Source organism: Coloeus monedula (genome assembly GCF_965178545.1).
Source record: "Coloeus monedula genome assembly, chromosome: 3".
Classification (NCBI taxonomy): Eukaryota; Metazoa; Chordata; class Aves; order Passeriformes; family Corvidae; genus Coloeus; species Coloeus monedula.
The window spans coordinates 81,537,792-81,565,368 of NC_138783.1; the positions used below are offsets into that span (position 1 = coordinate 81,537,792).

The 27,577-nt window shown below is 43.9% G+C and overlaps 1 protein-coding gene across 2 annotated transcripts in view; it reads right to left on the bottom strand.

Annotated features, from left to right (window-relative positions):
* The window catches only part of FGF14 (fibroblast growth factor 14), a gene marked incomplete at both ends in the record, with an annotated part of 377,580 nt that extends 353,628 nt beyond the window's left edge, over positions 1–23,952 (bottom strand). For both annotated transcript variants that reach the window (XM_082279457.1, XM_082279455.1), the window contains one exon: positions 23,745–23,952. In XM_082279457.1, the coding sequence (XP_082135583.1) occupies positions 23,745–23,952 (208 nt within the window). The remainder of the gene's footprint in view (positions 1–23,744) is intronic.
* Positions 23,953–27,577: the final 3,625 nt, after the last annotated feature.

Here is a 27,577-nt window from a genome sequence, read left to right on the forward strand (position 1 = left end):
ATAAGGCTCCAAACTGGTTAATCACAGCTTATGGAAGTCATTCTCAGGGGCAGTTTTATATATCCCCTACATGCCCTTAGCCTGAGTTCAAACCACTGAGATCACAATACAGGAAAGGAGCCAGGATGTTACAGATCTAGGCGCAGATGGGAGACCTGCTCTGGCTCACCTACACAGCTGGTGTCAGAAGGCCAAAAACGTAATTGCCATCCAGGCTAGAGTGTAAGAGCTATGGTGAACTCAGACAAGATTTTCATGTTTGCCAGACTGACTGGGACATATTTTCTGAGACTGGAAACTGCATTACAGGAAGATTCAGGTAGGAGAGTTGGGGTCACATTTTCTGACCCTGCAGAGGAATTTGCTTCTGACATGCTGTTGTTTCACCTTTACCTGTGAAAGCTTGAATGACAAATGCTGCATTTCAGGCTGTGACTGGGGCTGCCAAACATCTATTTCATGTGGCAGACTCAGCTCACAACTTGGCCCCTTTCATCCAGAAGTCACATGGGACCACCCCAACCGATCCCTTCTCCGCATTGAAGTCAAAGTGAGGAAGAGCAAACGCTTTCACCAAAAAATGAGCCAGTCTGCATCTTTACCTGCCAAGCTACTGGATATGACAATACCTTTCCAACCTACCCCCTTCTCAAACCTGCCTCAGAGCTTTCTTCCCAGTCAAACATGAGCAAGCCCGCTTGAGCCATCTTCCCAATCACTGAGCCCTCGCAACAATCAGAAACTTCCAGCAAAAGACAAAACCACCTGGTTTCCAAGACCAAACCACCTGCCTTCATCTCACCTTCACTCCACCTTCCTCAGTGCCTTCCTGGCACCCATGGCTCAACGAGCAGTCTCTCCAGCACATGTTCCTACTGCATGGCTCCAGTGCTCAGGCAAAGCTCAGTGCTCAGACAGTGAAGACAAAGAATAAAAACAATAGGGAATCAACACTAAGCAATGTACATCCGTGCATGAGACAAAACTAAAAGCTCTTCTTTCCTTTCTCTTGTGGTTCCAGAGGCATGTATTCTTTATTCCATAAATGTGCATTATGTGAACTGCCAAATACTGCTATGAGAAAAGCTGTATCAAATTGGTTACATTTTCTTTACAATAGTTCAGGCAGAATTTTGAATGCTGTATTTTGCTCAGTGTGAAATACCTGAGGACTGAAGCCATTTTTTAAAAGCAATAGATAAAAAAAAAATTAGATTTCACTTCGGGACTTGCATACAATGACCTGGGTGTCTTTGTGTAGCACTTTCTGAAGAGCAAGAGAGGAAAACCCAGGCTTCATTTCAGAAAGTGCACAAAGGGAAACATTGCTGTGGTTACACTGATTTTTTTCCCAGTACTTTGATACATAGGGGCTTATGTATATTTGACAAACACTAAGCAATCAGACACTAAGCTATTAGAGAGCATCCAAAGCAGGGCCACAAGGGTCATGAAAGGTATGGAGAAGAAGCCTTACAAAGAGTGGCTGAGGTCTCTTGGTCTGCTCAGCCTGGAGGAGACTGAGGGGAGACTTCATTGCAGTTACAACTTCCTCAAGAGGGGAAGAGGAGGGGAAGTTACCGATCTCTTCACTCCCGTAGCCAGTGACAGAACTCAAGGAAATGGCATGAAGCTGAGTCAGAGAAAGTTTAGGCTGGGTATCACAGAGAGTGTTTTCACCCAGAGGGTGGTTGGGCACTGGAACAGGCTCCTCAGGGAAGTGGTAACAGCATCAGTGTGACAGAGCTCAAGAAGCATTTGGACAATGCTCTCAGGCACAGGGTGTGACCCTTGGGGATGGTGCTGTGCAGGGCCAGGAACTGGACTCAATCCTTATGGGACCTTTCCAACTCAGCTTATTCTATGATTCTGTGACAAAAATAAGCCTTCCATAAAGTTTTCCTATTAGGGGGTAGAAAGCCCAAACTAATAAGCCATTCCCAGTGTCATGAATAAAGTCCATTTGCTTCTGCAGTGAAACACCACCTTTCATTTTTTATTATCCTCTTACAGCTTTAAGTAACGTGGTCACCATAGTTCATTTTCTTTGTGGTGAAACTTTATGCTTTAGTTCATAAAAATAGAGCATGAAGTTTTGCCATAAAGAAAATATTGTGCCTGGTAATGTTGACTTATAAGTGATAAAGCAAGAAACAATAGAAAACAAAGAAAATGTGGGAAGAAATGAACAATGAATCCTGCATGCTCTTGTCACTTTAAAATAGTAGCTGTAAATTCAAACTGCAACTGCAACCATTTCTCTTGTCAAAGTCCTCAAAGCCTCTGTAGTTAAGCAGGCAGTAGCCCCCAACCCTGAAAAGGGTTTGGACGCAATTCCTGGTAAGGAACTGTCACCTACATTAATGACTTTCTGCATATGGAGGGAACATTTCCTCTCCCCAGTTATGGTCACACCAGTGAAGAGCTGGCATGAGGTACTTAGCACCAGTTTGCATTCACATGGGGCTTTGTAGCTCCAGATGAGCACCAGTTTCAGAAGGGTCTAGACAGCGTTGGTAGTAGTCACTTGGATGTTTATGTATTGGGCTCTTCAGTACACCACGTAATAAGAAACATTATTCACTTGGCCATGGTGCAGCACAAGTACACAGAGACAGCTTGATTTCTAATCACACCTGTGCTAGTAAGTCCTCCTGAGACTTATTATTGTCAGCTTGAGCTGTCTGGAAACATCTTGCCCATATTTAAAAAAAATTCTCAGTCAATCCTCTGAAAAGGTCTAGTGCATCCATGAAGTAGAGCAGACATCTGTAAAAGCACTACAGAAAACCTCAGAATGTGTTTTTCTAATAGACTTACTAGAATTTAGCAGCTAAAATCTCTGGCTCTGCTGTGCATGCTTCAGGCCAGGATTTTGACTGGAGAGTAAGGAGGATTTTCTCTCGGGTTGCTCCTAACCCCTTTCCCAAGCTGCCTGTGAGGTAGTCCCTACTGTGTGGCTCCAGTGCTCAGGCAAAGCTCAGTGCTCAGGAAAAGCTCAGTGCTCAGGCAGTGAAGACAAAGAAAACAACCAAAAGGCAGTCAAGTAACTAAAGCCCTACTCGAACAAAATTAATACATATAATGGATATTAGTTAAGAAGAAAGTTAACCACTCTACACACTGGAGGTTGCTTTGTACCCAGGCTTCTTATTCCTCCCTGGTACGACACCCTTCAAAACTACAGGATTTAATCCTGCTACAGTAGTTAAAGCATTACAGCTTTCTAAAGTCAATTAGACCTAACATTTGAATGCTTGATTTTGCAACTCCTTTTAATGAATTTTAATTTCTTTGTTTGTTTTAAGGATGTATTGACAAATATCGTCAAGCAGCAACAAAAACAAGCTGAAAACAAGCACTGTGATTACATGCACCAGGTTTAACTTGCTTCACATCACTGGGAGCTATTTACTTTTTTTCAGCTATCTGGATGCCAGAATATGAAAGCTAGTGAGCAAGGAATGGTTTTAGATTAAGGTATTGAAAATAAGTTTGTATTCATAGAACGAGTATTATACAAAAATGTTATATCATTGTGCTTTTCTAGTCGTCCTTTTCTTATTTCTAAATAGATAGAGGCTAGTAAGTCTCCTTTAGCCCATAGAAATTTTGGAAGTACTAAATAACACCTGCATAATAATTTATGATCAGGATGGATACAAGAAACTAAAGCAATTAAATTTTTTTGTCTGTATTTTCTATAGTACAGCTGAAGAAACCTGCATGTTGCAAACTGGAGTTTCTACATACCACGTAGTAACCAAAGGAATACAAAGCTCCAGGTGCATGCCCTGTTCTCTCAGAGCCTTCAGCACACCACTGAATGAATGCATTTAAATGGACCTAATTTTAAAAGGGAGAAAAAAAAGTAAAACTGCTACACATCTGATTGTTTCCATAGCACTAATTACTTTGACACTCTTTTCCCCCCTCAAAAATATCAAAATGCTTGGAATTATCAATGAAACCAGACAAAAACTTCTACCCTTCTCTCCTTGAATCACTACAGTTGCAAAATATTCCAGAGCACTTTTGATTACTTCTATTCATACAGAAAAAAAGGTAATGCGCTTGTTTCAGACATCACATTATGTGCCAGTCCTTTTAGGGAGTAAGTGCTGTTGTGACAGAAGCAAATCTCCACAGCATCACTGATGTGAAAGAAACCCTTTCAGTTTTCATCAGCTGAGACACTTTCTATGGTGAGGGTGTGGCTAATTTTTCTCCTGAGGCTGTTGATATCTTGCTGCAGATCCAGTAGCTTAAACATAGGAGAGTTGTCAACATTGTGCCCACATCAAATAGAGACATACTTATGACTCCTGGGCAATTTTCTTTCACGTGCCCAGAGGAACTGGGGCATGACTTCTTTTCTTTGTTCTCCCACTTCCATCTCAGCCATCCAGACAACGAATGCATGTCTGCAGTAAGGATGTTTATTTACATCATATGCCTGTGCATTAGCTTTGTGCCATAACCATAGTCAAGGAACTGATCTGAAAAGAAAATTCCAGAAATACTAGAAAAAGGACTGATCCCAATTCTGCAACAGGCAGGAGGTGGTTCTTTGTTCCCCCACTTTGTTGATTTCCAAAGTTGCCCTCACTCAAGCATAAACAGCTGAAAATACATCCCGGATTTCTGCCCACATTTCACATGCTGTGTTCAAGTCATTTGAATATCAACCACATCCATCTTTGAACAGATGCTTAGAGTGCAGTAGAACAGGTAATATAGCTTCCACTTGCGTAAATATTGTATGTTAGCAACTCTATGTGAATTACAGCCCAAATTCTGAAAGATGCTAAAATCCCTCACCATTCATTTACCTGCTTAGACCTACAAGTAGGGGCCATTAGAAGTCACTATTTGTCAAATATTTTAAACAACATTCCATAACTTGTTATTTTCATTTCTGCAACATTTGACAGTAGTGTACACTGTCAACTGAGCAGAGGAAATGAGGAAAACAGGAAACTTTAATTGCCACTTAAGTAGAACTCACTATTACAGAACAGCGACGAATGAGGAGCAGAAAGTGTCTAATGACACTTCAAAAAATATGACAAAAAAATTAGGTTGAGTTGTCAACTTTAATTGCTATCCATATGAAAGCAGAGTACTGGCTTTGCAGTTGTATCCCACATGCCACTAGGTGCCTTTTTAATCAGCAGAATTTCAGCATTCCATGTAACACCAGAGATGGATTTGTTGCAACTGGAAGAAACGGGGTATTCTACATCCGCAGCCGTGGCTCTGCCTCTAGCCTTCTGGCTGCTGCAGAAACAGCAGAGACAGGACCTTCCCCACCTTGTCAAGAATCAACCTCCTGGACATCTCTCTGTGCCCAGAATAGAAGAAATAAGTTTGTGCCAGCCAGTCTGCAGGAAGATGAGGGCAAGAATGAGCTAAGAACTACTTTGTCCTTGGTATGCCAAGTGCAGAACTAAAGTATAATCTCTACCCTTACCATATGAATAGCACAGTTTGAATGAGTGCACATTATTGTACAGGGATTTTCTTCGGATGTATCTGGCACAGTCAGCACGTAATTTCAGTGCTCTTTTTTCATGACCATGGCAATACCATGCCAAAGCAGAGGAGTCAATAATAAAATCTTACCCTTTGTTACTGCATATAGGAGAAGTTGAATTTGGACAGAAAGCAGTAAGTATTGTGGGGTGTTGGGATGAAGAACAGTGACCACCTAAAACTATTTTAACTGTATGGTGACATTTTTCTAAACCATTTTTGTGCCTGAAAAAGTATTTCAGGCAAGACAGGTTTCCATTCTTGATTCTAAAAGTGGAGATGTACATGACCACAACTCTAGTCCCTCCACTTCTATAGGTGCTGAGACCTATTTCATTTATAAGAGAGAACAAGCCACTGATAAAACAAATAAAGCATTACCTTCCTCTTACATCTGGAACAATTTCAAAGACCAATGAAAAATAACATAGAAATTTACTTAGGATCAAGGTTAGCTAGAGTAAACAGTGAGTAATTTCTAGCTTTTAAAAGACATTGCTAAGATGAAATACTTTCCTTATCTCCTACTGAAGTATTTTCCCGTTTATGTAAGTAAAAAAATCATAGGTTAAAATAGTAATAAATGAAAGAAATAGAATAGAATAGAATAGAATAGAATAGAATAGAATAGAATAGAATAGAATTCACTCAGAAATAATAATTTCTTTGTTTCTGAAGGAAAAATCAAATAATTGGATTATTTGCTGGAACAACTCCTCTCAAAAACAGTGAATTTGAAGTTAGCATCTTCATTGGCTAAAGACTGAGACACAGACAGGCCTTGAGCCTGATATTATTGAATTAATATGATTTTTGAATGACTGAGCTCATCATTAAACCTCTCAACATACTGAAATGCATTGGTAAAACTATAGAGTTGGGAAAGGCTGGTTAAGAAACTGAATGGTAATACTAAGCATGAAAACCAAATAGGCAAGTGGCACCTTCCATTTCATAGTCTTGCTAACTGAATAGATCCCATTCATTAAATAATCATAGGGAAATTTTCTCCCCAAGACTCATCCAAGTCAAGGGCAAAAGACCTTTGGTCTGAAGCTGAATGCTCTCACACAAATGGAAATTTTTGTAACATAGCTGATATTCCAAGGTATGACAGTTAGGCCATGAGCCTTATCCCACCACGAGCATTACACTTTACCTTTAGGAACATTTTGAGCTCTATTAACAGCAGAATGAGAATTTGTGTAATGTAACCTATTTATTTCTCAGATTATCACTAGAATTTTTTAACTAAAAATACCTGCAAAAAGCCCAAAATCTAATTGAATCAACATCCACTGAAAAACCCTTCATGCTTCTTTTTACATGCCAAACTATGAGATATCAGGGAAGTATTACCAAAATTGTACTCTAAGAGTTCTTTCAGGTCCTTGTGCATCCATCGTAAATATGACTAATCGACTTCTGTTTAGACATTATCTTCTTAAACCCTCATTACAGTATTGCCAAAAATGGAGCAAACTTGAGGACACAACTGAAACGGCTGCTGCACGATGAGAAAAAAACAAAATAAAGGTTCTTTAATAAGTATCTACAGTCTCGTGGTATCCATGAGCAGGGAAGAGCAGGAAGAAAGAGGAGTATACAGTGAATATTGTCAGTATAATAGAAGAGCAGAAAGGCTCTTTATAATAAAACAAAAGCTCCTTTTTTCTTTTTTTTGAAGAAGAGAAGAACTTCCAGTAATAGGACCCAAAAATTTTGATTCACAGCCACAAAATGTGAAGCTCCTTTGCTGAGCATCCAGGTACCAGCAAATTTACTGGCTTTGCTGTTTCCTCCCTCTACTCCACTCACAAAAATCCCTCTGCTCACTGGCTGGATAGTGCAGTGAGCAGATCTTGTTCTCTCTCTAGAGAAACTTCAGAAGCTTTTCCCTCCCCATCTGTTATTCAAATACACCCTAATTTGTTCTGAGTGGATCTTGTTCTCAGAAGAGCAGTATTTGTCCCACAGTACCATAAACTCAAAGTTCAAAACCTCTTCACTCCTAAGGAAAAGGCTTCTCCTCTTAGGAAACATCACCTTGCTGAGATTCATCAGGTGATGGGGCCACACAGCATGCTCAAAAGATGGTCACTGCCAGCTACTAAGGTGTCCCTGGTTACTTCCTCTCATCATTAAAGGAAACCAGGAGAAAGACCAAGAGGTCTCTTATGGAGCACAGCAGAAGCATCCTAGCTCTCAGGCTTCTTTAAATCCGTCACAATTTAAAATTCAGGAAAACACACAGTGCTGCTGTGCACTACAGCAAAGCATGTGAACTGACAGGAGCTTTGTGCTGTACCCACAGACGCAGAGTGGTGAGTAAACTTTGCTCCAAATCCCATCCTCAGGTGGAAAAATTTTCCCACTGGATGCTCTAAAGCAGGATTTTCACTCTTTCTCTCATAAATTTATCTGAAAGGAAAATGGGAAGAGAGATGAAAGCAGAAGGAGGAGAATAAGTAGATGGGCTGCAGTAGAGGTCACGGCACTGGCAAAAATAATTTTCCCATGCTCGTGTCTCCATCTCTGGAGGTATTCATAACCTGACTGGACATGATCCTATGCAATCCACTCTAAGTCACCCTGTTTTAGCAGGGGAGTTAGATGATCTCCAGAGGTCCCTTCCAACCCCAACTGTTCTGTGATTCTACGTCCTCTGTGGGCTAAGAAAAGGAAATACAACTTAAAGTGCTGTGTAACAGGATAATCTCTAATTAGATAACTGCATCTAGGGGCAAGAACAATCTGCCCAGTCATTATCCATGGAATATTCTGACAGAAATGGTGCCTTTTAATAGAGTTATTACAGGAAATATAGGAGCAACAGCTAATTTATTATCTTGTACAAAGAGTGGCAACAATTTGAACAGAAAAAAACAGAAAAAAAAAGAACTTGTAAAAATATCTGAGCAGAAAAGATTCAGCTCCACCCTTTTGCTATGAAAGCACTGCATGTTGAAAGTGCAGAGCTGAGTATGCAAAGTGCCACACTCCAGGCACTAAGACAATTGTCAATGTAGAACTGCTCAGCACCAATTTAAACGAGTTGCTTGTAATTGGTTCCTATAAACCCTCCAGAAAACAGTTTCACTACCCCAACTGCCTGTCTCAGTGTATTCTCAGTTCAAAAGGCTTAACAAGGACATGCAGAGGGTACCACGTTAATATAATGGAGTTTTTTGTCTTAACTGCTCTCCTAGGTAAATATCTCTGAACTTAAAGCAAGAATTGCTATATTTGTTTTCAGTGATGAACTTTTATTTCATAATTATTGAGTTTTGCAGTCTACTGGGCAACATTTTACATACTGGCCTTTCCACCAGTGCTCTTTCAGAAGCTTTGTATACTTACCACTGTATCTAACCTCAAAAGAATGAGTATTTTTAGAACTATTCAAAAAGTACTGCTAAGATCTACCAATGTCACATATTTCTATACTAGCCAGATCTTTCTGTATTGGATTAAAAGCAAAACAAAACAAACTTTTTAAAAAATGGTAGTACTCTGTCAGGGACTTAGGGTACTGTACATCCCCCTGAGGGAGAAGACATTAGTGCCATGTACCAGGGACAAGGAGACTACCAGGTGACTTGCTTATTAATTTGTATACTGCAATGTAGGCAGTTTGAACTTTCATTCTCTGATACTCTTTTTTTAGAAGTATTTTTCAAAAGGATTAGAACTTCCTGCCAAGTCAGCCTTTCATTTAATAAATTTGCTTCGAGGTCCTTCATTGAAGACACACTGAGACTTCTGAAATCTATTTGTGTAACCTCCAGTTTGACTTGTATTGCACTGTTGCCTGTACCTAACTGACAAAACCAAGAACTTTGGGACTCTGAGAAAAAACTCAGTTGTCTCTAGAGGAAAACCCAAGAGAACCATGTCCACATGGAAGGGAATTGTAGTTCAGTCTCAGCTGATCATTTGCTGCTTGTTCTATTTGTTTTTTCTAGACCTAGATTAGTTTGTTAACTAGATTAGTTAATGCCCTTGAGTGCAAACAAGGGAAGGTATGCTTGTTCTGCAAATTAGTCGCTGTAAGATAAAATGACAAGAAGATGAAGCAGACTGAGGCTGATATTATAAGAATTATTCAAGTAATAGTAGATGAAGGACAGAATTATTTAATCTGTACAAGAAAATTTTTGTCTTCCACAGAAACTGGGGCCTTCCCTTAGAGGGGCCATGGAGCGGTGGATTAGCAAGAAAAGATCTAAGTTTTTAAATCTAGCTAGATTTTAAAAAAGCCAAAGCAGTGTGCCAAGGCCAAAAAAACCTCTGCTTTTTTTTCTTCTGAGACCAAAGATCATTTACCACCACAAGAACAGTCCCATGTTCTGGCCATGGAGAGAATGCTTCCCTTATCCTCCTGTAAAACACATCTTTGGATGTCTTTGATGACCCGAATATGACCATGGAGCACTGCCATGTAAAGCAAATTGCAAGATACTTCCTAGAAGAAGGATTATAGGTGGTGCTTTCAGTTACCATGACAAAAGGAAAAAAACTGTAAATGAGAAGACACCAAAAAACTTAATTTCTCCATCTTAGAAGGACTGAAAATAAAGTACTTTCACTTCTGAAAAGAACCTCAATGCAGTTAGTCTGGCCCAAGTTGTCTTAATTGCCAGGCCATATGAAAAGTCCTAGACATGTTACGTCAATGTTCTACTAACAGAAGAAACTGTTTCCAAGATACCTAATACACTGAGAAGTATTTATACTGAAAGTGTTTTATTCCTCTATTGCTAAAAAGACTTTACTGGCTTAGAAGATTTGACTTGCCTTCCAAATTCAGTGTGTTTAGAATGGTTTCAGAGATCCCAGCTTTTCCTAACAAGCTCACAGCCTCAATAAAGCCCCCTACTGTGCCTTATTTTAAGGCAAAACACAATTGTGTCCCATCACCAGAGCTTTTCATAACTGCTTTTATTGTAAGCAAAGAAAACACAAAAATCTCTGTTAAATGCAACACCCTTCTTAGCCCCAGATTAAGCAGTGATACTTGGGTTTCTTCAGAAATTCAACTTGTAAAGGAACAGTCACCTTAAGTGGCCTTCAAGAGATTGATGAAGAAAGAAGAATTTACTGCTTAAATTCAATCTTTTCACATTTCGCATTAAATGTAAGAGTAAATATACCCTGAGCATCCTCACAGAAAAGAATCAAAGGATTCCAAGTGCCACAAACTGATTTTCCCAAAAACTGGTAAAAAAACCTCCACCTAACCAAAACCAAAATGCAAACTGCTTTATGCTCTCCAATTTTCATCAGTTTAAGAAAAACACACAAATATTCTGGACCATACTGTCAGACTATAAGCCAGACCCTTTAAATTCACAGACCATGACCAGATTTAGTCTGCCAACATATTCAAAGCATCAATAATCAGAAAAAAACCTATTTCTTTCGTCATCTCCTCACAACTATATAAGGGGAGAGAGAAACTGGTGGCCATGTAGGGAAAAATATATATCCTTTAATTAAAGGAAGATCAAGAAGTACATGCATTGACAATGCAGGTTGATGCCCATGTAGCCCAGCAAATAGAAAGCGGGTGTGCAGTGAAACAACAGGTTACAGAGATGACTGATAGTGCTGACAAGTTTTGTTGCACATGCTCACACAAATGAAGGGGTGATCCCAAATAAGGTCAGTGAGAAGGAAAGGAAGTACAAGACAGTGAAGCAGAAGAAAAATTATTTTATTCAGGGACAGAGGAAATCTCCTGTCCTTCAGCTTTTCCTTACCCTGGAACTCCATCTTCTTCTTGTGAAAGAGAGAAAAAAGAGGAGATATGTTCCTTTCCCCAGCAGTATTGAGCTTTCCTTCCTGTCTCGTTCATCCTCCTCAGAAACTCCTTATGATTCATTCCCTGCAGACTCAGATCTGTGCTGCTCAGCTGCCAGACTTGCTTGGAAGCAGGTATACTCTGCTCTCCTTCCTCCACCAGCTTTGCGCAAGGTTAACCAAGGGCCCATAGGAAGCTCCTTCCTCAAAGGAGGAAGCAGGGATTCATCTACTTTATTGAAGCTCTAATAACCCGTCAGCTTCTCCAAGATGGTGTTATGCAGTTATTAGTCCAACTACAGGCCCTCGCTGAAGCTGGGGGCACAAGTAAATCACCCTACAAGCAGAGCTTTCCTTAAGTTTCATTACTGGGAGTGAAAGGCTTTTTGTGATCCTCTTTGACTGTGTTCAGATTGTTAAACTAAAGAAGTGCTAGAGCCCTAGTCATCCACACTCTTCCTTAAGTCCTGGGCACCACCTCAGTGAGCTCTCTCCAAGTTAAATCTGCCAGCGAGGGTGGTAACTGTAAGTGGTGTGGACATGAGCCAGCCAGAGCCATTTGGACTTGGATCAATCCCTGGCCCTTTTTAATTAAGCAATATAAATTCAGTCTTATGTTCCTGAACAACTAGGAGGAGTTTAAGGTGGGAGAAGGATATCAATGCCAAACTGAAGGTGGACGTTTCTTACTCACAATTCTGACTTGCCATCTGTTAATATGAAGAGACTGGCTTTCCCTTTGAAGTTACTTGAAGATCTCCACTGTAGGCTCCTTGACGCAGATTTTTGGTCATCTACAAGGACTGAATGGCACCCAGCATTCTTGACCTATTTGACTGTGAACTTAACAAGCTATTGGAAGAAAAACACAAATTAATACTGAACCTATAGTACCTTCTTCTATAATTTGTACCATCCAGGACATGGTGTCTTATACAAAGATTTACACAGCTTAAGATCCATAGAAGCATACATTCTGCATTTTAAAAGTTGTGCTGTAAAACAGTTTGAGGGGGATATTACATTTCCTCTCACCAGAAGTTGCTGTGGCAACTACACAGGCTGTTTCAGTTTAGATTGAGGGCCACCCTCACTAGCCAACTCCTGTGCCATCATCCCTCCTGCAGGTGAGCTGCAGGTGCTACCCCAGGCAGCTGCAGCACATGCAGGGCTCCACACACCCATGCAGGTCCAAAGCATGGAGGATTGCCAGACAGGCTGCTCACAGGGTATCCACGTGACAGCAGGCAGGCAGGAGGCCCTGGACACTCAGCCTAAGATCACCCTGGAGGCCACTTTTTCAGACCTATCCAGGGGAGTGTGGGAGCACCTTCATTTATAATAGCAAAGCAATGTTTACAAGGATATCTCACCTTTAGCAAGATAGCTAGAAATGGAATAAATTGAGAGAAGCTAGACTCTCAAATATAGCTCTCTTATATGTCCTTGGAAAGAAACACCTCTAGAAATAGACATTTTCAATGCAAATGTCCTTAAATTTCAGATCTATTTGCTCCTCAATTGATAAATAGCTTCAACAATTTCTAAATTCTGCTTGCCTCTAGGACTCTCTATCACTAACCTATCTAAGTGACTACAGACTCCTTTAATCCCTTTATTATTTACTTTATAATTTCTTTTGTCATTCTGGTTTTTCATCTCCCTTTGAGAATAAGTGGGAGAGAGAGCATCCCACACTATTCATGTATCATCCACGTAGCCCCTGATAAAAACTCACCTAATGTACTAACATCACATTCTGACTTACTTTTGTTCCAACTTCAGCAAGTTCCACCCCCAAATTCTTAACCTACATATATGACTACAAGGGCTTAGCATCTATCTTCTCCTCACCTTCTGTCTTAAATCTATTAGCAGGTGTTCTTTTTGGCAGCCAACCGAGACCATAGTTACTCCAAACAACCACTGAAGTCCAAGGAAAAGGAACTTGGAAAACATAACAAACCCTTGTTTTGCTGTTTCTCCTGATACTTTTTGAAAAGATTTTAACCCAGACTGCACAATGTACAGCTCACTTCTGCTTTGGTTATAAGGTCCTAAACTTCTGCCTCCTCTTTCATACAGATGGCAGCTGGCACAACTGGAATAAAATCATTCTCATCCAGCATCCAAGAGAAACTTAGTAGCATGAAACTTAATAACCCTACAGTTAAACTGCTGTGATATTCACCTTCATATACCTATGTTCAATTCTTTTTTCTCATTGTGCTTAAACACTTTTCTTTTTTTTCTTTTCTTTTTTTTTTTTTTTAATGAGACCACTGTATTTATGTAGCTATCTTGAGGAACCCCTTAGAGAGTGTTTTCATCAATGATGTGCAGCAATGGTCAAAATCAACATCCATGATGGTGAAATGCTAAGAAAGCCAATGTCTTCAAAGACATACTTTCACAGAAAACTTTCAGTCAGAAGAGACTATCTTCTGTGGCACACAAATCACGGGATTCATCTCCACTTCATGTCAGTAGTGCTTCAGATACATCATTTCATGTAAACTGCAAAGACGAATCAAAATGAGGAAAGACACTAGAACAGAAAATCACAATTACTCTATTCCCACTACTTTGGTGCAAATTTCTCCTACCATGTAAGCTGATTTATTTTACCCAGATATGTATTACACAGGAAACTACAACAGCTTAATTTTTTTTTCTCTTTTATTTTCACTATTCCACAAACATTATCAGCATTCGAAGTCCAGTTTGAAAATAAAATAAGATCACCTTCAAACAATGTGGTTCTTCCATACAAACACTACATAATGTTTTATCTTCTGTAAAATAATCCCATACTGCTTTCAGATACCCTGTTCTATGGAAGAGTCCATGCTACAAGTTTCAAAGGTAAGAGGATTCATCTCTGCCATGTTTCAAAACTTTGTGCATATAGCCAGAGCTCAACACTTCAGAAAACAGGGTTTAGTAACACGTAGTCACTGGCTCTGCTACTCATGTCCCTGGTCAGCAGAAACCCTAGAGCATGTTGCACTGAAGAGGCATGTTACAATCTTCTCCTACAATAATGTCCCTGAACTAGTCTATCAAAAGTGAGCTCAAAGGCGAACAAGGGGAATCAAAAGCAAGCAAGATCCAAACCACAGGTTTACTCTGTCTGTACCCTGCTGAGGTTATGGACATAAGGGGCATGCCTTGCATCCACACAGCTTTTGCAGTTCTCTGGGATCTCTTCTGCAGGGTGCCATGGCCAAAAGCTTCAAGAAGATACATAGCACCTAAGTGAACAGACAAAGCCAGGACCTGGAACCAACTCCCTACCAACTCAAATAAGAAATGCCCAGCACTATTATCCAGAAAACTTCCCTGGAAGCTGAGGAGTCCTGCTTTAACAGCAGAATCTCACACAATCATTTTATTCTTAAGCAAGTGCTATCCTCAAATGATCCTCAAAACAAATGAAAAGGATAACATTTGTTTAGGTCTTCTAAATCCTCTTGATGATTTTACTGTCTTTTCCTAATCAATCACAATTGCTTTACAGCCTCTGCATTTCTGTATTCTGCTATTGTTCTGCTACTGTAAATTAGCAGAAAGTGGGAAAACAATAATGTATACAGCTCATGCCCAATAAAATAAAGGCTAGTCCATCTGCCTACACTACGTCCATCCTAAATACCTATTATATCATTAATAAAATAAGCCTGTGCAGTGGTTATGCTCATGGCCACTAGCTAATTATTCAAAGTAGTGGAGAGGACTTAAAAATATCTGAAAGAAATACAATTAGGGGCTAATTTTCCTCAAAGACCCTATCCAAAGTAAAAACGAGAGATGCTCGCAAAAGAAGAAGGTAAAAAAAAACTCAAAGAGACATGAGAGGCTATAATGGAGATGACAGAGTCTGGGATGGATCAAGGTCGTATTCATAGAGACAATAAATATCTGAGTAAAGCCAGGAGACTAGTAAATGTTGGTTATGAAACTCTGTGTAACCAGGCTTTTTAAGGCAGAAAGTCTCCTTCACATGGGGACAAACATAAAAAAAAGATTTAAAACAGCAAGGGACTAGGAAGAACTCTCTCAGGGGTGCAAAGCTTTACAAATTTCAATCCACCTGTTAACGATATTTTAAAATATGGATTTTAGTGAAAGAGTCCAAGCCACAAAATTGCACCTGGGCTATAGACATCCAAAAGGTAGTTCACAGCTGAGATCTTGCATTGATCTCCTAGTGGGATAATCCACCTACATCATATTTAGGTTCAATTTCTCAGGAACTACTAGCTGTCTGGGTTTGACTTGCAATTTCCAGTTCCAAGAAAATCAGGACTGTAAAGTGGCTTTTTGTGTCATTAGCACTACAAATTAATAGGGACTACTATTACTTTAATCCTTATTAAGATATTCCTGATCAGTAATTCTATAAGATAATACTGTATTAGTGATTTAACAGGGGTTTTTTAAGCATTTCCCTGTGCTATAATTTTTCCACATTTTTTTTTTCATATATTTTCCACTATGTTTTGCACTGGTCGTTCCTCTTCATCTCATTCAATGTCAATAAATGCACCTATACAGCAATGAGTGTAGATATGTGTAGAAACTACTGAGCAATGATAATGCTCCACACTACATTTCTTTAATGAGAATCATGAAGTGGGAACTGTTTCATCTGGATGTTTTGTTTGATTGTAGCAGGACATGCTTAGAAATACATTTACTGAAAGAGTAACAAGTCTGGCAAACTTGCCTTCTTTAAATTAACATTTTCGTCTCAAACTTCATTAAAGGGCAATGAAATTCCTGTATGTTTCCTTTGCTAGCATTAGTGAGAAGCAAGAGATTTATATGTAAACAGAAGTCTTTGCTTTTATATGCAAGCTCTCTCTCCTATTCAAACCATTCAACAACAGTACAAAATTCTAGTTTTCAGTCACACTAGAGCTTAATTCTTTAAAAGCTTCTTCAAGGGAGTAGTATTCCACTTCTTCCCTCACGAGAAAGGACATTGTGAAAACATGCCCCTTTCAGGAGATACTTCCTTATCCCATAGCCCTAGAAAATCCATAGAAATTAACTTCTTCCAGCTGGACGAAAGCAGCTCATGCAAAGGGGACGTGTCAGCTGCTGCCTCATTTTTTTCCTCCAAAGTCAAAGATAGCCTATACTGTCAGCAAACACAAGTTATACCACACAGGAGCCAAGATGACAGAAATGTCCAGGATTTCAAGACAGTTCAAGGAAGGAAAAGGCACCATGAAAGAAGTGTTTTTCACCTGAAAAGCTCTCCATAAACAGTAATCACAAACAAGGAGCAGGAATAGCAGTGTTAGCCTCTGATTTTCAGCAGAAGAACCAAGGAGTACCCACAGAAAGTGCAAACTCCTCCACATCCTTTCCACACAGCACGTGGTTATGTGGAGCTTGCTGCCATGCAAAGCTTTTTGATGCCCAAAATAGAAATGCTGTTTGATAACTAAAGTTGTGTAGCTCTTTCAGAAGCTACTACACACAGTGACCTGAATACAAGCTCTGACTTCAGACAGTCCAGTGACAGCTGAAAACTGAGAGGACAAATTAGGGGAAGGATCAAACCCAAAGATTTGCTCATATCTTGCATTTTTTCTCACACCAACTGATACCCAGAGATGGAGACAGGACATGCTCAACAGCTGAGGCACAAGTCCTGCACATTCTGTATCTTCACCATGTTCTTATCCTTTCAGATGTCAAAGCCATAAACAAAAAAAACCACGGATGACACGATAAATTTTTAGTGAAAAGCAAAGTCTATTCCTCTCTCAGCTCAGTAAAATACAGGTCTTTCGGGAATCTCCTCAGAACATTGTTTTTCATAGAGGATTACAGTTTATTTGTATCACTGTCCTCGAGCAAAAACCAAAAAATTCCATTGGAATTAAAATGTTTAACCTTGGTTTCATTCTACTGTCTGACAGGATCAGGTACATTTTAGTGCTACAAAAAGATTAAGCCAGGTAATTTCCAAGAGAGTGTCTACTCCATGCAAGCGCTAAACTCGTCCAGTGCCAGTCCTCATGCTGTTTCCAGTTGAAAGTCAAATAGGCAGGTGTCAGAGCGAAAAGACAAAATACAGACATTAAAATTAGACTATCAATTTCTGTCAGCAACTGTGTGCTACCTATTGTCATTTGACCCACAAAACCATTCAATATTAACTCAAAAACTATAAAAATTTTGATTATGTTCACCACAGTATGGTACCTAAACTAGTGCATTGAATTTTACTGCACAAAATGTTATTAATCTGGCTTGTGCAGATATTACTACAGATATTACTATTCTGACTTCTCAAGGCTGTTTCATCAGCAACTGTTTACTTTCCTTGCTACTATTTATGAGTGCTTCTAACAGCATATGCTACAAATACACCAAATCTGCATTCCATGTATCCATTAAATGCCTTTCAGTTAATGATTTTTGAGGTCTTGCCCTTAAAAAGTTCTTCAGAGTCAGTGTGCTCCTGTTTTGGACAACAACTTTGTTAGTTATTCACATGCTATATCTCTTTGCTGCAGAGTATATTGAAAAGAATACATTGCTTATATTTTGCTTGCCGTGTGTTCAGTCCACCACGGTGCTAAACGCCGGCAGTTCCCTTTGCAATTATTATTTTCAGTACTTCTGGGTGGATCTACTGTAAGGGTCCACTTCAAGAACACAATAAATATTTTTTTTAATAGCTGGTCTGAAGGTGAATATACTCTTTTGAACACTTTATTATATGATCTCAAATAAAAAGATATCCTTCCCTGCTTCATTTGCTGTGACAATAGAAGGACCACCTGTGCAAGAAGGGGTCTCTTTCTGAACTAAACTTGGGCACAGTCCTACAAAGTTTATTTCCAGGTAAACTGTTCTTCTGCTATAAACACATATACACTCCTTCGGTACAGTGGCAAGTAGCTCTTGGATACATTAATTGTACATCAAACCTTGTGATACACCTCAGCAATTTTTTTTCACAACAGAGATTGTAAAATTTTATGATCATTCAATGTTTTGTTACTCAGTAAACTGTTCAGGAAACTAGCAATTTATCTCTGAAAAGCTATCATTCACTGAAATGCAAAAAACAAACAAAAGGGCCAACAGCACACTTGCGCAATGCTCAGACATTGCCTGAAATTTCTAACAAGCAGGAAGGGAAGGCACTTATTACTTACTATAGGTAAGTAATAGTGCGTCCAAAATCACAAAAGCCATCTAAACCAGAACTAGGTATAGAAACAAATCACTGCTCCCAAAGCAACAAGATCATCCTTGACTGAATGAAACATGCTCCAGCAGGACTCACTGTTTACAGGCACATTTGGCAAACATCTGTAAATATTCAGAGTTTAATTTGCACACAACCATTTCATTTACCATCTGCAATCCAGATTCAGAGCGTTTTATCCTACATGTTGATTGTTCCTATGAAAACCTCGGTAGTGAGCCCACCAGCAACAAAATCCCCCCTCAGAGTCAATGTAACAGCCTGATTCCCATTTCTCTAGATTTATGAAGTCCTCTTGAAAAACTGGTTTCCAGTTTCAAGCAACTCTCACATCCAGATTATATTTTATAGGCATTTCCTAGACAGACAATCTTTACAAAGGGACAAATTCTGAATGTCTAAATCACTCCTTTTTAAAATTTGAAGTCAATAGGAATTTTAGCTTAAAATTAATATACTTAGCATAATCCGAGATGGTTAAGTAGAATAAACATGAAGCTCAAATGAAAAATGCATACACATAAATATTTTAACCTGTGATATCTGTAAATACATTTTTTTATATTTTCCTTAAGCCTAAATCATCCTTTTTATGTTTGAATTCATTTATAAATGGCCTGTCATTAGCAGACATTGAACTAGGTGCAAACATTTTATTACAGTAGCGAGATGCATGAGCTGGCATAAATTTCACCCCTTAATAAGTAGAGTATGCAATTTAATTTGATCAAGAATAATTAAATTTGTATAAATTCAGGAAATGTATTCCATCGAGGACAAAACTTCAATAGGTGAAATACATGTAAATAGGCAGTTTTACATTTGAGCAAGAGAAACAGACCATGGCTTAATTTCCATTATAGAAATTAAGCAGTCAGAGCTGCTTTTCAGACCTACATGAGAGAAACTTCAAGGACCTGATCCCACAGCTCTTACTGTCTTTGCCTTTTGGTGGGAGGTTTGTTTTCTATGAGTAAGAAAAGCAGTGGGGAGGCCAAACTATCAGAATTCAGATAAAGACACATACATACTCTATATTTTATGGGCAGGACACAAGCTTCCATTTCAAACAGATCCTCGCAAGGCTGTGCTTAGAAGCTTTTTCAAAATTGTTAGCAACCATGAAATACCAGCCAAACTATTTTATGGAGAAGGAAATTAACATGGGACTATGCAAAGATTCCAGTTCAGCTGCAGCCTGGATTTCAGACGTATTGCTTTTTAAATAGCTTTTGCATTTGAAGTTGATGTGAGATTGATACTAATTTCCTAAACTAAATCCTCCATCAGTAATATATTTATAGTAATGCCAATTGCCATCTACTCTCCTGTCAACATTCCTGACTGTGTTGCAGAGATGCTTCTCCTTGGAAATGAATGGAGAGGAAACCTGATCCATCCTCTGTCTCTTGGGCTGCCACCAGGATTGAAATGTGATAGCAATTCTCGCCATGGGGGCATCTAGTACTCCAGCCAACACACCTCCCATGCGCACCCAAACACTGGTCATTTGGTAAAAAAAATCTATTCACTTGCTGGACTTGCTTCAAAAAGAAACCAGAGATAATCTCCTTGCCCCCTTCTCCTCAGGCTCCAAACTCTCCCCATGACTTTGCCATTCCCCAGCTGAAGATACCCAGTTTGGAGCCTGGAGATGGTGGTGGGAAAGCCATGAGGACAGTATCTTATTATAACAAGCCCTGATTCAGGGCTTATGGTTTGGAGAACTTTTTAACTATTTGTGAGAAAAAGTCCCTTTGGTCTTGCACTTTCTGAAGTCCTCTCTATGTGTATGACAAGCAGGAAGGGTAGAGTTAGATAGAAGTAATTGCAAAAGCAAGTGAGTCCTAGGGAACCTGACACATGGCAAACATTTTCATGAGGGACAGGATGCTGCAGATATGTGGGGCTTCATTAGTTTTGGTACCATTTAACTCAGGAACACTCAAAAAAAATCAGCCACACCTATTGATTCCCAAAGTTTTTCTCCTTATGAAGAAATGTAAAGAGGTAAATTATTGCGGCAATCAAACGCGGCTCCTCCATTGAGGATAACAAATTTTAAACCAAGGGGTTTCAGCCAACCATAAACCAAAGCCTCCTGATGCAACCCTGACAGAGACTTACACACAGCCCTTCGGACTCCCCATCCCTCCCTGCGCTCTTGCCCCACTCTCTGGAGCTCCGACCGGTGCCGGTTACCGGTGCAGGCGGGGCGAGGCCCCCGGGGACGGCGGGGGAGCCCGGGAGAGGGTCCGCACATGGAAGGGGGGCTGCAGCCAGCGGTGCGGAGGAAACGCAAAGCAGAGAACATTTGGAAAGGAGCCACCCAGGCCCGTTTCTGGAAATAGACCAACTCTCGAAAGGGACAAAAAAAGTGCAGCAGGCCGAAAATAGCTAAATAAACTGCAATTACAGCCAGCGTTTGCTGCCTAACCTGCTGGATTTTCCGCACGGTTGGATCAGCGGCAGCTGCTCGCTCATTTGATGCCTTTTGAGACTAAAAAGCCCAGCGGCTCCCGAAAAGTTTGGCGGGCCAAGGGGGCCGGAGGCGGTAGCGGCATCCCGTGCCGCAGACGGGGAGCCCCACGGCCCGGGGGCACCAGGCGAGGCCGCGCATCGCGGCACCGGCTCCCTGCGCTCCCGCGGGAGACCCCAGCCTGAATGGAGATGATCTGCCGTCCGATCAACGGCGCCTGCGACCGAGCTACCAGCTAATCCGGCCAAGCAGATTATTAGCCTCCTCAGACACACAGCCGCAGCTCGGCGCTCCCGGAACGGGGTGCCAGGACGGGGCGTGCAGCTCGGCTGGGCTCAGCGTCCCGGCTGCTCTGACGGGATCAGGTCGGAGCGGAGCAGATCAGCGCAGGGTGTGCGGGCGGGGAGCGAGACCGCGGACCGGGCCGGAGGGGTGTCCCCCACCAGGGCCCCACTCCGCGCCCCCAGCCCGCTCCCCTCCCCCTGCCCACCTCGCTTGCTTAAACGTGCTCCCCCCACTCCTTCAGAAGAGGGGGTCAGCCCTCCTCGGGCCAGTCCAGCCCTTCGCAGGCAGAGTGGCTGCGGGGCATAGTGCCGCTCCGGCCACCCAAATCCACTCGTCCCGTGCAGAGGGAGTAAGTAAGTGCGGTAAAGTCCCCGGGGAGGTGGAAAGCTGTGCTGCGGTTGCCTGGCGCTCCGGGGGACACAACTCGGCTTCAGGGGCCGATGTCTTGACAGCCTGCCCTCCGCAAGGAAATCTTTCTTTAGGAGAGGACGAGGGTGTGTGTCTGTGGAGGGGTATACACCTCACCCCCCGGTATGCAAACTGAAAGGTCTGGAAACCACCAGCCCCCTCTTCTCCCCCCCCCCCCCCCCCGCCCCCCCAAATCCCTTCCTCAGGAGCATCGCGTCTTGCCCAGAGCACCACGGCTCTGGAGCCGGCCTCCCGGGGGCTGCGGAGCCACGGCAGCGGGCAGGGCAAGCAGGGCCACGCCGCCGCTCCGCTCTCTCCCCGCGGTCACGGCCCCCGCTAGCGCGGCCCGGGCAGGCGGAGAGGGGCGTCCCTAGGGGCTGCGAGAGTGTGGCCCATCCCACCCGGGAGGGGGCACACGGCTGGGAAGTGACCCCCGGCTGGCTGCAGTACTGAGGGACGAGTGAAGCGAAGGACACTTTGCGGGAGGCTGAGCGCAGCCTCCGGCGGGGCATTTCAGCCTCTTTGGTATGCTAAGTGTCTGCTTTTCACTGCTGCGGCAGCGGCGGGGGGGAAAGGGGCGAGACGAGCTGGCAAACGGAAGCCGGGGGCGGGGAAGGGTAAATCCGCCGAGGTGCCCACCTCGACTCTGCGCCGGACCTGGGCTGGGCAAAGCAGCAGCCGGCACACCGGCTGCCTTTAAGGAGAGGGGTGCGGGCTGCCAGCGCTGCTGCTTGTTGATGTTGGGGTGTCAGAGAGGCAACGAGAGCCTATGATCTACTACACTGCAGTGCCAGCGTCAGGAGCCTCCTGCTCGGGAGCTGCCACTGCAGGGCAGCCGGCACACACACACCAGCGCGCACACACGGCATCCCTCCCCTCACAGCCTGGGCTCCGGCGGCTCTCGCCTCCCCAGGCACGCAAGTGCTGGCAGACAACCTGCCGGCCGGGGTGAGCGAGCCAGGCTGCGCGGGGGACCAGAGGCCGGCGGGGAGAGCCGGTATTTCCCCTGAAAAGCTCCCGGCTCCCCCGCCCGCCGAGCATCCCTTCTCGCCCACCTTGCTCGCCAAGCCGCGGGCTTGGCCTCACGGACGCCCCGAGCAAGAGGGATGCAACAGCAGCAGCGTGACCCCCAGGGACCAGGCGGCCCAGAGCACCTGCATTTGCATTTCTTATGTAATGTACTGCAAGTTTCCCCCTCGGAGCCGGGCTGAACCGAAGCGCATGATTCCGGCTGCCAGGCAGACATAGAGACGGACGCAGAGACACCGGCGTGTGGCACAGAGGGGTCATCCCGGCAGCGAGAGGCGGAGGAGCGGCGCAGCCAACCCGGCGGTGCTGCTGCTGTCACTCGGCATAGCTGGCTGAGTTACCGTCTGGGCGCAAGCCCCAAGAAAGTGTCTACCCCCTTTCCTCAGCACCCTCCACCCTCCCGGCCTAGAGTGCCGGGGGTGAGTGATAACGGGAAGCCCCCAAGCCGGGGGAGGGGGGTGTCTGGCTTTAGAAAGCCGAGCGAGGCGGTGGGTGGGTGTGTGTGCGTGTGGGGTGACATACTGCAAGCTATTCAGAAAGTGCTGTGCAGGACCCGAGCCCCGGCACACTCACCCACCGCAGGCAGGGCCGGCTAACACCAGCACAGGAGACCCAGTCTCCTCTTCCCAAAACTGACTGGGGGTCTCCACGAGGGGCTTGCATCGGGGTCGGAAGGGGGGGGCTCCACCAGCTTCCCCTCAAGAAGGGTAGTGATATAAAAGTTTCCTCCTTGGAAATAGCTGGGCTAGGATGGCCTTTGATATTATTTTTTTACCCCTTTTCGGTGGTGACAGGGGCTGAAGCTAATACAAACCGTTCCTTGCTTATTCATACACGTATGCACATGCATGTCCGTGCTGGCCTCGATATATCCCCCCTTCTCCCCTCAGCAAGATTGCAGATCTACCTCGGCGAGCAACAGACAGGGTAGCATTAAAGAAAAACAACGCATTGCAATGGATTGCTTACCAGTTGGGTTCTTGTTTTTCTTAAGACTCTTGCCACAAAGACACTGCAGCATATGCGATCCTTTGCTGAAAATGTTCCAAAGAAACCACATTGATTTGGGCGAAAAGCAATCCAGCAGCTTATACACCCTGAGAAAGAAGAGATCCTTGTGGTTGCATAATAATAAATTGAGATCAGTTCTCCTGAAGAGGGGCACCAGTTTTATCATAGAAAAAACGATTATATTCCGATCTTCTCCCAGTTTTTTTTCCTCACGTGGTATATTTCTTTGAGACTTTTCAACGGATGCTTTTTTTTCAGCCAGGCTGAACGGTTGTTCCCTCTAGAGCAACACTGGATTATAACCAAAAGCGTGGAGAGCAAATATAAGAAATCCCTTTTTTCAGCGTGAAGCCAAACGAAAAGTAAGGTAGTGAAATCCCAGCCGAGGCCAAAACCTCATCGGAGACACCGGCAAAACGCGGAAGAAAGATCCCCAGAGAGAAAACCATAGCCTGGTACTTGACTGCTAGGAGGATGGGTGGATCTGCAGAACAAAAGCCACGGCAGGATCCATCCTACTGAACGACTGCCATTGTGCAGCCCCGCGGCGGGAGAGCGCACCGCCAGCACCCGACGAAGCCCGGCTGAGGCGCAGAGACCGCTGCCGGCCGCGGGCGCGGACCCCGCCCGCAGCCCCCGCCGATGCCCCGCAGCCCCCGCCGCCGCCCCGCGCCGCCGCCCGCCCTCGCCCGCGCGGGCCGCTCGCCTCCGGCCCCGGCTGCCGCTGCGCCCGCTCCGCCGCGCAGGAGGCAGCACCCCCGCCCCGCGCCGCCCGCCGCAGCCTCGGCGCCCAGTCGCCGGCGGGCGCCGGGGGAGGAGGAGCCGCCGAGCCCCGCCGGCCCCGATCGCCGTCACGTAGCCACGTGCGGCCCGGCCCGGCCCGGCCCGGCACCGCCCGCGGGCAGGACGGGCGGGCTGCCCCGGGGCTGGCCGCCCAGCGTGCACCCCTGTCCCCCTCACCCGAAGTGCCCTGGCCCCTGAAGTCTGTCCCTCCCCCAAGTGTGGCTCTTGCCCATCTCGGCCATGCCATGCTCTCAGCGGTCACGAATGACCAACGCAGTCCCGAACTAAGTCAGCCCGCGAGGGGTGTTTCTTTCTGCAACCTGCTGGCATCAGACCTAGAGAGTGTTCTGGTGAGGTATGGGGGTTGGCCCGGCAGAGGCAAGCACCGTATGTCTCACGGTGTGGTGATGCCATGAACGGTGCAGTCCTGGGCCGGGACTGGGGTTCCCAGGTACCACAAATTCCCAGAGAGGGAGTGCTAACACAGCCCCACAAAGCACCTGCTGCACAGCCGAGTGGACAACACTGCCATGGGCAGACGGACCGGCTCCTGAGCAGGGCCAGTCAATGCTCTCCATAGGCCCACCCAGGGAGAGCTGCCCTTTCACCAGTCCTCCCTGGCCTCTGCCGGAGGGCTGCACCAGCCGAGCCCAGACCGTTTGCAGCCACGCGTGGCAGTGGTAGCGCTGGAAGAGCTGGAAGCTGATGCCTGTGTTCTCCCTCTCCCCTTTAGAAGCTCTGTGGGCTGTTTGGATACTGGAAGATGTTGGAAGATAGGACAGAGAGCATGAACAAATGAGGGGAAATACTATGAGTAGTAAAAAGGGGCTGCTGAGAAGAGAGTGGAAGGAGAAAACAGAAGGACAGTGAACAGCTCTCCTCTCCTCTCCTCTCCTCTCCTCTCCTCTCCTCTCCTCTCCTCTCCTCTCCTCTCCTCTCCTCTCCTCTCCTCTCCTCTCCTCTCCTCTCCTCTCCTCTCCTCTCCTCTCCTCTCCTCTCCTCTCCTCTCCTCTCCTCTCCTCTCCTCTCCTCTCCTCTCCTCTCCTCTCCTCTCCTCTCCTCTCCTCTCCTCTCCTCTCCTCTCCTCTCCTCTCCTCTCCTCTCCTCTCCTCTCCTCTCCTCTCCTCTCCTCTCCTCTCATTGCAAAGTAATCTATATCCACCTTTATGATCATCTTTACCTCTTTGAGCAAAGGTTTGCTCTTTGACCATTCACTTTTTCCAGTATCAGAGTACAAACTGGAAGTACCCGGACACTGTTTTCATCTATGGAATCTCTAATAATATTCACATTCCTTTAGACATGGTCAGATGTTGGTGTTTTCTCCTGAGCCCATGGAAGATGGCATTGCTCAAGGAAGGGTAAGACTAAAATATGAAAAATGCAGAGGTTTGTGTGTGTGCTTTTTCTGCCTTGACAGGATCTGTTGCTTACCAGCACTGGGAAATGCTTACAGTAAACGTTTGGTCAGCACACCAAAAAAAACCCCACCAGGAAACAGAAATTTTCCAATAGTTTTTATTTCAGTAAGATTCTGGATTTATACGTATAGATGAGCTGCTTGGTGACTAGATCCTCATCTACATGATGTTTAAGCATCATTACCCTGTTTTACAAGGATGAAAAATTACACACAGGAATGCAGTGCTATATTGTGAGAAGTAGCCCACGGGGTTTGCAGAACTTTGGAGAGTTCCTACCTCTGAGCACCCAAGTTTGTAAAACTAAAAAGAAGCAAAGCTTGATAAATTAAATGTAAGAAAAGTTAGAAAGAGAGTGAGGCAAAGGTCAAAGAGGTGATACTGCTTGTTGCTAACAAGTGGCTTGGTCCCTTGTTCCATCACCTTGGCTGTGATGCCTGTTGAGCTATTGCACTGGCATGCGGATGTTCCACAGGCTGCCACAAAGACAAGCTGGCTTGGCCACCTTGCCGCCAGCTGGCTGGGAGTTCACAACAGCCCTAGTGCTATTCATGGTAGCTCATATGTCACAACTCCCTACAAACAAAAAACTGATCCAGAGTATTCCCAAAATATCTGGGGTCTGTGTTTATCTTCCCTTGACCACAAGAGCCAACAATATGTAGCTGGGCACAGTCTGTCATCTGTAAAAAACAAAAAGTCACTTACCAGCTTCCCACCCAAGTAATTGTATATACCTTCCTCAGGCTAGCATGTAACTCCCTGCTTTCTAAATGAAAGTAAAACTTCTCTGTGGCATCTCATCATTGTTCAGTTGTCAGGAATTGTGGCTAAGGAGCATAAGGGGGCTGGTTCTGATGGTAGTAATATGATTTAAGGTTTACCAGAATTATAACAGAAGAAGAAATTTCGTATGTCAATTGAGACAACAAATACACACCTTGCCTGTCTGATAACTTAGTGTCCTTGAAAAGGTCCCCAAAGCATGGCAGGCCTGCAAAGAAATACCTGAGCAAGAGCAAGAATTTATTCAGGATTCCTCTTTATGCAAAGTCAAAGTCACAGAAAGATTAGCCTTTTTAAAGAAGAGTTGACCCAATGTGGGAAAAAAAACCCCAAAACCCCCCAAAAAACACAAACCAAAATAACTTAGACGTCTAGAGCCATCTGAGATGTCCTAGGATATCTTGCAGCATCAGGCATGGAAGGTATGATTCTGAATTTATGGGAGACCAGGGCCCTTACAGAGCTGCAGGTGGAGACCACACAGTGCATCCTGGAGAATCTCAAAAGGGCAGTGATTGCTACCTATGTATAAGCTATTCTATGGAGCTGCTAAATCCTTATTTATTGCATGGGGGCTTAGATACTCAGCTCCTACACAGACACGGGCACAGTTCAGTTTAGGTGTCTTGCCTACAAGCTGTACCCCAAACTAAATGTTTATACCTGTAGACTCTTGCTATCCTTGGAGACAGCTTGTTCCGAAACCCTTCATCTCTTCCTCTTCTATGCTAGGGGCAGTGTCTGGAGGAGAAAGGGAGGATGAACCCTTCATCTTACTTAATTAATAATAGAGGTTTTTTA